The sequence below is a fragment of the Gymnoscopelus braueri genome (assembly GCF_963280865.1).
Source record: "Gymnoscopelus braueri genome assembly, chromosome: 2".
Lineage (NCBI taxonomy): Eukaryota > Metazoa > Chordata > Actinopteri > Myctophiformes > Myctophidae > Gymnoscopelus > Gymnoscopelus braueri.
In genome coordinates, this window is record NC_137604.1 from 12,822,621 (window position 1) to 12,836,888 (window position 14,268).

Sequence of the window (14,268 nt, forward strand, 5' to 3'; positions counted from 1 at the left end):
AAAACCCACACAGACTTAAATACTTTAACTTAAAAACCCCCCCCACAAATAGCTGATCTACAACGTGTCACATCATGGTACGCTTGATATTATATATATATATATATGTGAGCGGATATTTTTTAGTACTTTTGTGTAACGAAGTAGGGCATTAATTTACGAGAGAGAGAGAGAGAGGAAAAAAAAGAAAACATTAAAAGTTGAAAGGAAATAAAGGGTTTCTGCCTGTAACAAATATCAAGTATTTCAAGCTGTAAAAAAGACAATATACAATGTTCACATTCACATTTGTAAATAAATAACCAAAATTGAGCATAAATCAAATTGGAGCTGGCAAAAGGCTTTACCAGACTTACCATGGGCACTCTGTACAGACCTACCACACTAGAGATGAAGTAATAAACTTACCATGGGCACTCTGTACAGACCCAACACACTAGAGACGGCAATAGAGAGTGTTGTGGAAACGGGGCCCACAATCCCCAGCACCGGAGGGGACCCGACACAGCTCTCGTCCAATTCAAACCGCTCCTCTCTCCCGTTGACTAATGACATCGCTGCATGGAGAGCACCTCTGATTGTGAAACCGTCGTCATAGATCCCATAGCCCAGAGTCACATTGGGCAGCAGGCTGGGGTTTCTGTTGATCTCTGTGATGGCAAACTCCATGATCTGGACACACCTGAACCCCTTATCGTAAAGACTAACACAAAACATTATATTTGTAGAAATAAACAACATACTAACAAAACTGTCAAAACAAGTTGCCCTGTTCTCTTGCTTTATTTATATGTTTATTTGACAGGGACAATACAAAAAACATTGTATCAAGTTATACAAACATGAATTGTATGTGGGGTTTCTAGCCAAGGCTAATTTGCGACCCCTGTCCCTGGTTAGGCCTTTCTATATTTACCTACTTGCTATTTGCATGTATGATACTCACAAATCTTTGCTATCTGGGTCCAGTTGCCTGGAGGTGAAGTTCACCTCAGGATAGATGACTGTGGAGTGGATCGGAAACAAACCTCCCGTGTGTCCGTGTGTCCGTGTGTCCGTCCGTCCGTCCGTCCGTCTGTCACCAGCTAATCTCCGCCACCGTTGGCTTGATCGCAGCGAAACTGTGCACACACACTCCCTGGATGCCAATTCCGAACTTCTGCCCCAAATTTTTCACATGGGCCTTTTATAGCGCCACCAGGAGGCCGATTTGTGCAAAACATATTTTTTGACAGTACTCCTACAGATTTTGTCCAAAAATCTCGCAAATCGGTACACAGTATCTCTATAGTCATTAAACAAAACATGTCTTTCAGATTTTTCATATTCCATCCTGATTGGCTAAAAATGGCTTCCAAAGTTTGCAGGAGTGCTCCATTTTCAACAAAATGCCTCAAATCATGAACACAGCATGCAATTTCGGTGAAATTTTGCACGCATATTTCCACTATGCCGAGGAAGAAATGCCACTTGAAAATTTTCAGCCTCATGGTGGCGCTATAACAGGCCAATTCATGTTTTACCTATCTGCCTTTTATAGCGCCACCAGGAGGCCGACTTATGTAAAACACATTTCTTTATATCACTCCTTCCGATTTTATCCAAATTTCACGCAAATCGGTCCACATGATCTCCATAGTCATGTGATCAAGACGGATGTGTTTGATTTTTCATATTCCATCCTCCTTGGCTAAGATTGACATCTAAAGTTTGCAGTAGTGGCTTGTTTTGAACAAAATGCACATTCAACAAACAACAACACGCACATTCACTCTATGTTGAGGAAAAAATGCCACCCTTTTAACATTGGCCTGTTATAGCGCCACCAGCAGGTCTAATTTAGCAAAAAAATATGTTGCACAAAATGCCTCAAACCATGAATGCAGTGTCCGATTGCCGTGCAAGGCCTAAGAACAAATGGTACCCTTTAAGCATTGGCCTATTATAGCGCCACCAGGAGGCCACAATAACCTACCTGACCTGGCGGTGACCTGTGCTCCGAGGAGCACTTTTTCTAGTTTAATTCTGCTTTCGTGTAATAGGCCCCTGGTCTTCAAGATACGCAAAGGAAACAGGGACGCCCATGTACCTGTCAGACTACTTCAATAATGTGAAAGACACACAGGCACAACACTAGAGGGAGCTCAACCCAGATTCGGCACAAACATGGGGTCGAATCTGTTCTGCTGCTATGCCACCAAAATGTGGAATGCCCTTCCAAAAAAACATCAAAAAGTGTGACCCCGTACCCTCCATAAAAGACCACCTGTCTGCAATTTGTAAATGGTCCTACAAAATCCCTCTAAGCTTAACACTAGAAATTACCCCCCCCCCTGTTTACTGTACGTATACGGCCATTGCTAGTAGTGTTGATTATGTCTTGTTTATTATTGTATATTGTCTTTAAATGTCTTAATTAATTGAATACACACGACCGCAATGGAAACAAGGGCTTTTTGTGTTATCCTTTTAACAGTGATTGTAAATCGTACCTCTGTACTACTTGCAAGCTGTTAATAGAGTATTCAATCAATCAATCAATCAATCAATCAATCAATCAATCAATCAATCAATCAATCAATCAATCAAGCCTGGATGCTTGCATTAAACTCTTAGGCACCTGCACGGTGTTTGAGTTTGCGGCTGCTGTTCTCCCTTTTGACCATGAACATATCACACAAAGGAGGGTATTCAACTTTTCATTAACTTTTATTTATCATACAGATGTTTGCATATCTGACCAGACTGCATACACACTAGGGGTGGGACGATATATCGATATATCGATATATCGCGATACTTTCTCCTGCGATAAATAATCGATATCCTCCTGAAAAATATCGATATAAAAAAATAAAAAATAAAAAACTTTTTTTTAAAGTTTGTGATACGTTGTTTTTCCTACTCTGTATTTGTGTAATGATGATTTTGAACTGTTTGGTGCTATTTTATGTGTTGAATACAAGGACTATCGTGATATATCGTTGGTGAATTTTCATGCAATATATCGTGATATCGCAATATATCGATATTTTCAGATATCGTGATATATCGTTGGTGAAATTTCATGCAATATATCGGCATTTTCAGATATCGTGATATATATTGTTATCGTGGGCCTAATATCGTGATACATATCGTATCGCGAGGTACCCATGTCGTCCCACCCCTAATACACACCTATTGTTACAAAATATACAGAAAATGTATTATCTTTGCATTTCTGCTTCTATGTTCCGCGACCCATGATGGCTTTCTTAGTGTTTCTCTCAGGTTTCAAAATCATTATACAACACTTTGGTCCAAACAATGCCAACAAAACGCCGAAACTAGATGCTAAAATAGCAAATACCTCCACTACATCTGCATATTTGCCTGGAGAACTGATATATGCTGGGATGAAGGCTATCCACACGGCACAGAAGATTAACATGCTGAACGTGATTAACTTGGCTTCATTGAAATTGTCTGGGAGATTCCTTGCCATGAACGCTAGGACAAAGCTGAGGAGTGCCAGTAAACCAATATAACCTAGTAACACTGCAAAACCAACTGTTGATCCCACTTTACACTCATAAACTATCTTATCACTGTGGTATTGTGTGTTTTTATGAGGAGTTGGTGAAGCAGACACAAGCCAGGCTGTGCAGATTATTACCTGGATGGAAGTAAGAGCCAGAACTATTCCTCTCTGCTGCATAGCACCAAACAACTTCATAATGTCTGCACCCCCAGGCTTGGAGGCCTTGAACACGGCCAACACCACCATAGTCTTTACCAGGATACACGAGACACACAGCACAAAGCTGATCCCAAATACTGCATGCCTTAGTTGACAGGTCAAGAGGTTGGGGCGGCCAATGAAAAGAAGAGAGCACAGGAAACATAGTTTGAGTGACAGCAGGAGTTGGAAGCTGAGTTCTGAGTTGTTGGCGCGCACCATGGGCGTGTCTCGATAATTGACGAAAATTCCCAGGACAATGGCACAGATAAGTGTGCCTATCAATGAGATGGTTGTCAAGGAGATACCAAGGGCCTCATGGTAGGAGAGGAACTCCACGATCTTAGGGACACAGTGGTCACGCTGGGGACTGGACCAGAAGTCCTCTGGACAACTGGTGCACTCTGTAGAGTCTAACAAAGACAGCAAGGTTAAAGGGTCAGACAAGTAAGGTACTGTCCTAAAGGTAACCTACATTGTTACATCCTATGCTACTGTCTGTCTGTCTGTCTGTCTGTCTGTCTGTCTGTCTGTCTGTCTGTCTGTCTGTCTGTCTGTCTGTCTGTCTGTCTGTCTGTCTGTCTGTCTGTCTGTGACCATTTATCTCCTTAGTGAGTTGACCAAATGATCGGAACTTGCACATGGGCACTGACTTTTCTTGGTTCTTTGCCACAGACTATGGATCTGTAGTGGCAGTTGTAATCCCTTGTCTCAAGTACGCACATAGTTTGGGTGTGAGCATCCCTGGGTATGGACTAGTAATATAATGTAAACCTGTCTTGTTGCTGATCTCTCCCTCAGAACATGCAATGCAGTCAAAGCAGCAGACAGGTTCTCCTTTCCTTCTGGCCACACGGGTTCCAGGAGAACAGCTCTCACTGCACACTGACCGAGGAGGCTAAAGAGGATATTATCTATGATTAATCTCAGACTAAATTAAATGACATTCACATCATGAGATCAGCATTGGTTATTTTAGAAAGCTGAAGTGACCTTTGTGGATTCAAAGCTCCAGAAGATTCTGTCTTCATCAAGGATGAGTTCTTCATCTCCGGAGGCTGACTTCTTGAACACGCCTACATTTTGAACATTTAAACTTCCATCAGGGAGCCACACCCAGTTCACGATATCCAAGATGGGTAAAGTATCTCCATTCTCATCAAATGATACATCATCCCCAGATGATGTGGTGAAGTTGACTTTTTCCAGGTAATACAAAAGCTAGAAAGTGTGTATACGACAAGGGAATTTAACAATATCAACTCACACACTGCACTTCCCCATGTTTGTGAAACTATATAGCAAGCGATGTCTCTGCTAAACGGCACTAATATGGATGAGTAGTAGCCTCGCATAGCCAGACTATACCACTGCGTGGATATGAGTCTGGTGCCACAACGGAGCGGTGCCAGACCCAAATCGCAGAGGGCAATTTTATTTTGCACTGGCAGATGCGTCTGGTCCCAGGCTAGATGAGTAGAACAACTACAGTACAGAATAGCCTTCACTTGACCTTAAGGGTTTAAGTTCATGTGCTTTTGAGGTGTAGGTGGATCGCAGAGAGGAGAGAGATAATCTAAAAGAAGAGAACAGCCCCAAGCGTGCTCATCTAGAATGACAAACAACACGTTGTGAAGGCTACATCAAAACAAAGTATAATGATCAATCAAAGCCTAGATAAGAAATAAGTATGAGGGTCTGACTACATACACAGGCCATCTATCTGAATGTTGTGCATGTGCACTGCAGCTTAGCACAGTCAATGAAAGGTGTGTTCTATTCACTATATTTCTATAGCAGTGCAGACATCAGTGGCCAAATTCTGTAGTTGGCTGTCTGTTTATTGTTAAGTGATGTAAATTACAGTACATTCTGTTAAAAAGGACTTGGTTACACATGATCACATGACATGTCATTTTGTGGTAGCTAATATCAAATAATAGGCTATTAATTGTAGTTAATACATGGTCTGCCTTTACTACAAGAGTTGTATCTTACCTTCCTAAATCTGAAATAATTACAGGGATAGTATATTGCTATTTTAGATTTGTATCTTGTATCTTTTACGAGATTGGAAATGAGATTACAATTATATTTTGCAAGCAATAATTAGCCAAGAATTATTGCTTGCACAATGGGAAAATGTCTTTAATATAAAACAAATAATTCACAAGCATGCATATTACGTGTTCATTACAAACTGATTATTAAGTCCCATTGTTTGAGTTCTGCATTGGTTTGAAACGTTACTATAGCAACAAAATAGCCTAATCAGTAAGCTACTTTTGTTCAATTTTAATGAGATTATAATGTTATTTTCCAAATGGCAAATTGTTCTGTACAAGTCTGTTCTCTGAATGGTTTCTCTCTCTCTCTCTCTCTCTCTCTCTCTCTCTCTCTCTCTCTCTCTCTCTCTCTCTCTCTCTCTCTATATATATATATATATATATATCTAAAAGTTGGCTCCTCCACCTCTGATCAAAGTTAGGCACTATTTACATGTTATTATTATTCTGAGTCCAAATAGAAAACCTTAACAGAAAGTGTGAATTGATCTTGTATACCTGCCATGGCTGTATTGTCTGCACACTGGCACAGCTGTGCCCAATGAAAGGCCCTCTTCCTGGCTCACACTGCAGCATGTCATGGAGGGCATGGGCCAGAGCATACACAGCCTTGTACACATTATACTCTCCCCTCAGGTCAGACATATCCAACAACCATGTTTTTTCTAGGTCCTCTTGTCCAGTACACACTGGGATCTCTACATCATACTCCCCTCCTACATCAACCACATCATCTTGGAGTGGAAATGTACACCAAAATGTCTGCTCCCAAAACTTCCTCACCTGAAGACACACCATGAAACCATGTGAATTATTAGCAGACATTTACAATTACATTAGCAGATATCAGTTTAAAATTGCAGCTTAAAGGTAGGGTAAATGATCTATATTGTGATAATAATCATTGCTATAGAGTGTTTGTTCAGTAACAGAGTTAAATAGCTCTATATTGTGATAGTAATCATTGCTATAGAGTGTTTGTTCAGTAACAGTGTTAAATAGCTGTATATTGTGATAGTAATCATTGCTAGTGTTTGTTCAGTAACATTGTTAAATAGCTCTATATTGTGATAGTAATCATTGCTATAGAGTGTTTGTTCAGTAACAGGGGTCGCCCTGTCTCTCCAGCTCTTTAATAAACAGAAAATACATTTTCAGGTAGGTGACAAAAAGTCTGCCAATCAGGAGAGAGCACCCATTCATCAGCTTCAATTTTATAGTGTTCCAGTTCAACATTTTTTCTGCTCATTTATTTCTCACTTCCAATTCCACTTGTTTAATCTGTATCCTGTCTGAGTTCTCTATCCTGATTGGATAAAATTGGCACACCCCGACCTGAAAATGCATTTTCTGTTTAATAAAGAGCAGGAGAGACATGGAGACCCCTGTTACTGAACAAACACTCTCTACAGCAATGAGTACTATCAGAATATAGAGCTATTCAACACTTACTTTAACCAAAGAAAATCACTTAAACTACCTTTAAATACTGAATGAAAGACTCACTACAGTGTTGTCAGGGTCATTGTCAGGATGTATTTTCATCAGGAAGTCCCTCAGACCTGGTATGTCTCCACGGTGGACGGCGGGGCCCAGGTGTCCTGTCATGTAGGGCATGAAGTCAGGATTGTGGAGTCTAGTTCTTGTCGTAAGGCCAGTCCTGGTCAGCCACTGCAGACCTGTCACATTCTGCTTCATCATCTAATGGGTTGAACAGAATCGTTGGTGACGCGCACACTGACTTTGAAGTCGGACGGTCGGACGGTTCTCGAGGTATGTGAACAACCGGCGGACGTACAGACACACAGACAGACATAGATTTTGCACATTTCTTTGTAAGATGCTTACAATAAATGTGCCAAAAAATAACAACAAATACATTTCCTTGAATACTGCATATTCAAATTCCACCCCATTCTCCCAACAAATTAAACAATATCAACTCAAACACCAATACATGAAATCTTGCCTTGAATACTGTATTATCTAAATTCAGATCCCTTATAATCATGAATCCTAAAATCATAGGTATGTATCATAAAACCCAACCTCCTCCACGACATTTTCCAGATGTTGTGCATAATAAATGACCACACGAGCCGTGGATTCCATGATCACAGTGGCGGTCCTCTGAAAGACGGCCCAGTTCGGGGCCATAACCTCCACGTACGCCAGACATCCCAGGCCAGAGCGGTCAAGCTCTGACCGGAAGGTCCTGGCGATACTGTGGCCTTCATCGTCATCATCGACCACCAGTCCTACCCAGATCCACCCAAACCGCATCATTATCTGGAGGATAGCTCGCACCTGATTGGAGGGATATTTAATTAGTCTAGATCAGGGTCATTATAGATAACTAAAAGTAATGGAATAACAAAAAAACTTGAATACAAAAATTAAAAAAAATTAAAAAATACATTTTAGGTAACACATTTCAGGTATTAAAAACGAGGTCTTAACAACAATGATAACCAAGTGAAACTGTGTTGTGCTTAATTACAAAACCAACTAAGACGAACTGAAAGCATAGAGGGAATGTCCTTAGATCTACTATTTTCGCTATTTTTCTGACCTTGTTGAATTTTGCCCTTCACTACCCCACATTACCAAAACAAACACATCTATCGTTCACCGTGAAGTCTCCACTTGGGATTGTTCTAAAGAAGGAGGGGAACTGGTGACGGTCACTCAGACAGGAGCAGGTGGCAAAGTAACTGATCTGTATAAAGACAGAAACATCTGGAATATGTTGTTTCATTCCCCAAACGTCCACTGCAAGCAGAGAATATGAGCATTATGAGCACAAGAGAATATAAAAATAAATCCAGTGGGATAATCACCCCCTCGGCCTCTCCCTCTCCCGAAAGCATTTGAAAGGACTCACTAAAATAGGTAAAAGCAGCAGAAAGCAGAACACTTCCATTTCAAATTGTCAAATTGCCTTCAATTGACTGATCAAAAAAAACATAACTGACGTTGGAATTATCCATTTAAAACAAGAGAAGGAAGCGTCTCACTGGACAGATGCTCTTTGGTGGAACAGGGAGGTAGAAAGACATCCAGGGCACTTCAGACCACAATGAAGACCTGAGAGGTTCGACACGTGTACAGTAGGTCATATCCTTGTTGTCGGGCAGAAAACCTGTTATCTCCATATTTTTACTTTTTTTTTTTTCGTATATAAACGCCCTACTTGATCATACTACAGCTTCACACAAAAGCATCAAAGGTAGCAGATCCACAAGCTCGAAACGCGGCGTGAAGCGACACGTTTCGAGCTTGTAGATCTGCTACTTTTGATGCTTTTGAATTTGAATCCTGAAAAGTAACGGTTTTGGACATAATGAGGTTTCCACCCGACAGAGACGATATATTATTTCCTTGGATTTATTTTCCTTGTTAGTCTGAGGTCTGCTGTTGATGAGGAATTAACACTCGCATGACTGAGATTTCATTATCCTCCACCATGCCTGAAAAACGATAATTTTGATCCCCAAATCAGGCTATCCTATTGGCCACTGTCTCCCCTCTTTGCTCCAGACTAGTTCACACTTTCTCCCCCAAACAGTGGGGGGTTCCATTGTCTTCTAAAGAGCTGAGAGTTGAAAATGGGTTGCCAAATTTTGAGAGAGAAATAAGCAGGCAGGTCTATGAAAGTGTTACTGCATGCGTTGTGCCCTGAGAAAACAGTGAGACATGAAGCAGTAGGCTAGTGTGTATTTCTATCTGTCTCCTATATGTCATCATGATTTGTGATTTGTGTATGTGGGGATCTCATTTTTACTTCCATGCAGTGTTGATTTCGTTAACGAAAACGAAACGAAATATGTTCGTCAACGCACATTTTTCAAAGGACGAAGACGAGACGAGACCACCACCCATATGAATAAACAATAACTGGGACTAAATCATTATGCAATTTCGTTGACTAATAAAGACGAGACGAAAATGTAGTTCACTAAATAAAGACTTAGACTGGACTAAAATCTATGGTCATTTTAGTTCACGAACAAAGACGAGACGATCATATATTTATTATATGATTTTGTCACTCCCTGTCTCCTTTGATGCGCAGCGCAGGGCATGCTGTTCCTCACTCACACACACCCCCTTTTAAAGTTGCAGCCGCGCACGCACACACACACAGAGTCACACCACCGTCAAATGAATGGCAGGAGGATTGATTTTATCCGAAGGCAAGCAATGTGGGAAAAACACAACAACTTGAAGAGACACAAGCGTTCACCACAAAGAGATCGAGTTTTAAGTTAACAAAAGGTTTGGTGGTGGTTGTTTACAACGTAACATTAAAACGTGGTGTTGCGTGTCGGCTTAATGTTCCACCTCTTTGATTTGTCTTATGTGTCACCACGCTGACAGAGGCAGACGCTGACGCCAGCTGCTCCTCTACAAACAGGCTCCTTTTATAATTTTAACACCGTAACTTTTATCCACCTTTTTACTTTGGACCTTTATTCATTCATGTTCACATGGCCATTGGATTTTATTGATTGGATACGCTGATATTAGTGTATTTATGTCACTAGTCGGATTGCAAGCAGTAGCCAGCTTAGCATGTAGCGATAAACTTACACCTGGTGTTTGCACTTTCTCCATTTACAGCCCGTACATCTACACAAACGTTCAGATTTCAAATATAAAGTGCTTACCTCATGGCCAGGGATGTTACAATTCTATTCGGGTAACCCATAAGTACCCATATTTTCCGTATTGTCCAATAAAAAACATTTTAATCCGATCGGTGGCCATTTTCTCTGTATTTTCTCCATGCTTTCAACTACGTGACCCTATCGGTTGGGAGGTGTAATTGCACTCTGATACACTATAACTCTATGAGAAAATGACTGCAAATCGGATTAAAATGCTTTTTATTGAACAATACAGAAGTTACGGGTACTTATACCCACCCGAAGTAAATTGTAACATCCGTGGCCACGGAATAAAAACTTTATATTTGAAATCCGAACGTTTATGTAGATGTACAGGTTGAAGTTTCGTCATGACTGTCATAATATGACCGTCATGTAATGCTGCTTTAAATTTAGTAGCAGCAAGCGAACTATAGTAACTTGTAAACAACCCAGTGTGCAAACTGTGCACAAAACACGTGGGCAGCTATATTATTATTACCATTATAATGTAATTATATATATATAATTATAATAATAATAATAGAAAGACGTGAAAAACAAGCCCAAAGTCGCTTATAATAATAGTCAGGGGATATTAAAAAAATCTTGGAATAAATTCCTTACCAAAAAAATTCTTCACCAATGTGTTTGTAAAGGTGTCTAGTAACACATCTCACAAAGACTGAAATGCAGTCCCCCTAGGAGAATTTTTGACAGCTCCTTAAAGTTGGGGTACCCACCATAACCTTGGTTAGAAAAAAATCCCCAAAAAAATCAAGATTTAATTCTGTTTTAAGTAGCATGTGAGGTGTCAAACTAGGGTGTTTTTATGATTCTGAATCCATTGCAAGCATTTGTTTTGCACCAAAACCACTCCTTGGGCTAAAAACGGCCCAATCTCAATGGGCTTTTTACACAAAAAGTATACCTGGAAAAGGATGGCTATGGCCGTTTTTAGCCCAAGGAGTGGTTTTGGTGCAAAACAAATGCTTGCAATGGATTCAGAATCATAAAAACACCCTAGATTTTTTTTGGTAAGGAATTTATTCCAAGATTGGAAAATATTCTGCTAATATCCCCTGACTATAAGCAGACATGGCAACATAGACTCGCATAGACTCGCTGCGTATGCTCGTCTACGGGCCGCTCTGCGGGGGGTCTGGAGGTGTCGACTGCTCTTGCCTGGGGGAGAGAGGGGGAGAACGGTCAATTTAGCCGAAATATAACGGCTGGGATGGTATATATGGTATATATTTCATATTTATAATACGTTTCAGAAGAAAAAAAAAACGGAGATGATTTGAAACAAATATTTAGGAAAAGTCATGAAAGGGGAACTTTCTCAGAGCTTCATGAGAGGAGATAATCCACTTTAAATTCTCAAAATCGGTCATATTGATGGCTTAGTCATGCAAGTGTTAAACAGTCAGACTTTACAGACAGCAAAGCAGAAAACCTTTAGGAATGACCTACGGGATCTTATGAGACCAGGGACGTGCGTTGTGCACACATGTTACATTTTGCAACCTTTTTATGGATTGACCAAAGTGATTGATACAGTTTAAGGCAGGGGTGTTCAGCAGGGGGTCCGGGACATCTAGGTGGTCCTCAATAGTTACTACAAGTAACGCCAAATGTTTGAATGATGGGAACTGTTGTTTTAATTAACCACTTGAACCCTAGCATCCTTACTCTGGGGGGAACATTGAAGAACCCTGGTATAAGGTTACAAAACATGGGGACACATAATAGATTATTATGTTACTTTTAGGTCCGGGCAGAGAATCAAACCTCTTCAGGCCCATTGCTCTGACCCTCTGAAAACCAAAATGTGCTCCACTCACATGGTCTGTCTGCAAATAAAATGTTGTCGCTGTCGGCAGAAAGCCAGTTATTTTTCAATAAATGTAATAACAAAACAAAAAAACTCTGCTCCAATGGATCTAATGTAGTCATTATTTAGTCAAAAGCTGATAATTTTCATTGGTGAAATTTTTATGAAAACCCACACAGACTTAAATACTTTAACTTAAAAAAAAACCCCACAAATAGCTGATCTACAACGTGTCACATCATGGTACGTTGTGAGCTTGATATTATATATATAAATATGTGAGCGGATATTTTTTTGTACTTTTGTGTAACGAAGTAGGGCATTAATTTACGAGAGAGAGAGAGAGAGAGGAAAAAAAAGAAAACATTAAAAGTTGAAAGGAAATAAAGGGTTTCTGCCTGTAACAAATATCAAGTATTTCAAGCTGTAAAAAAGACAATATACAATGTTCATCACATTTGTAAATAAATAACCAAAATTGAGCATATATCAAATTGGAGCTGGCAAAAGGCTTTACCAGACTTACCATGGGCACTCTGTACAGACCTACCACACTAGAGATGAAGTAATAAACTTACCATGGGCACTCTGTACAGACCTACCAGAGATGAAGTAATAAACTTACCATGGGCACTTTGTACAGACCTACCAGAGATGAAGTAATAAACTTACCATGGGCACTCTGTACATACCCAACACACTAGAGACGGCAATAGAGAGTGTCTGTCTGCAAATAAAATGTTGTCGCTGTCGGCAGAAAGCCAGTTATTTTTCAATAAATGTAATAACAAAAAAAAAACTCTGATCCAATGTAGTCATTATTTAGTCAAAAGCTAAGCATTTTCATTGGTGAAATGTTTATGAAAACCCACACAGACTTAAATACTTTAACTTAAAAAAAAAAAACACAAATAGCTGATCTACAACGTGTCACATCACGGTACGTTGTGAGCTTGATATTATATATATATATATATGTGAGCGGATATTTCTAGTACTTTTGTGTAACGAAGTAGGGCATTAATTTACGAGAGAGAGAGAGGAAAAAAAAGAAAACATTAAAAGTTGAAATAAGGAAATAAAGGGTTTCTGCCTGTAACAAATATCAAGTATTTCAAGCTGTAAAAAAGACAATATACAATGTTCATCACATTTGTAAATAAATAACCAAAATTGAGCATATATCAAATTGGAGCTGGCAAAAGGCTTTACCAGACTTACCATGGGCACTCTGTACAGACCCAACACACTAGAGACGGCGATAGAGTTTGCTGTGCAGCAGGGGCCCACAATCCCCAGCACCGGAGGGGACCCGACACAGCTCTCGTCCAATTCAAACCGCTCCTCTCTCCCGTTGACTAATGACATCGCTGCATGGAGAGCACCTCTCATTTGGAAAAAGTCGTCATAGATCCCATAGCCCAGAGTCACATTGGGCAGCAGGCTGGGGTTTCTGTTGATCTCTGTGATGGCAAACTCCATGATCTGGACAGACCTGAACCCCTTATCGTAAAGACTAACACAAAACATTATATTTGTAGAAATAAACAACATACTAACAAAGCTGTCAAAACAAGTTGCCCTGTTCTCTTGCTTTATTTATATGTTTATTTGACAGGGACAATACAAAAAACATTGTATCAAGTTATACAAACATGAATTGTATGTGGGGTTTCTAGCCAAGGCTAATTTGCGACCCCTGTCCCTGGTTAGGCCTTTCTATATTTACCTACTTGCTATTTGCATGTATGATACTCACAACTCTTCGCTATAATCTGGGTCCAGTTGCCTGGAGGTGAAGTTCACCTCAGGATAGATGACTTTGGAGTGGATCGGAAACAAACCCCCCAGAACAAAGTCTCCAGTCTGGTAATATCTGCTGAGATTAAACAGTGCCTGTAACTCACAAGAAGAGGGAGATGAGGAAGACAAAGCAGTGAATGAAGAGAACAATATCAAGGTCATGTTCAGGTATGAAAGCAGGTGTGTGTCTTG

The 14,268-nt window shown here is 40.1% G+C and overlaps 1 protein-coding gene across 1 annotated transcript; it reads right to left on the reverse strand.

The window, feature by feature from the left end:
- Nucleotides 1–3,229: 3,229 nt before the first annotated feature.
- On the reverse strand, nucleotides 3,230–13,641 carry LOC308094203 (extracellular calcium-sensing receptor-like; the record flags this gene model as incomplete). Its single annotated transcript, XM_080440708.1, has 7 exons — nucleotides 3,230–4,134; nucleotides 4,496–4,619; nucleotides 7,294–7,488; nucleotides 7,837–8,094; nucleotides 8,420–8,559; nucleotides 12,946–12,955; nucleotides 13,495–13,641. 7 exons carry the CDS (start codon nucleotides 13,639–13,641, stop codon nucleotides 3,230–3,232), a joined length of 1,779 nt encoding a protein of 592 aa, XP_080296834.1.
- Nucleotides 13,642–14,268: the final 627 nt, after the last annotated feature.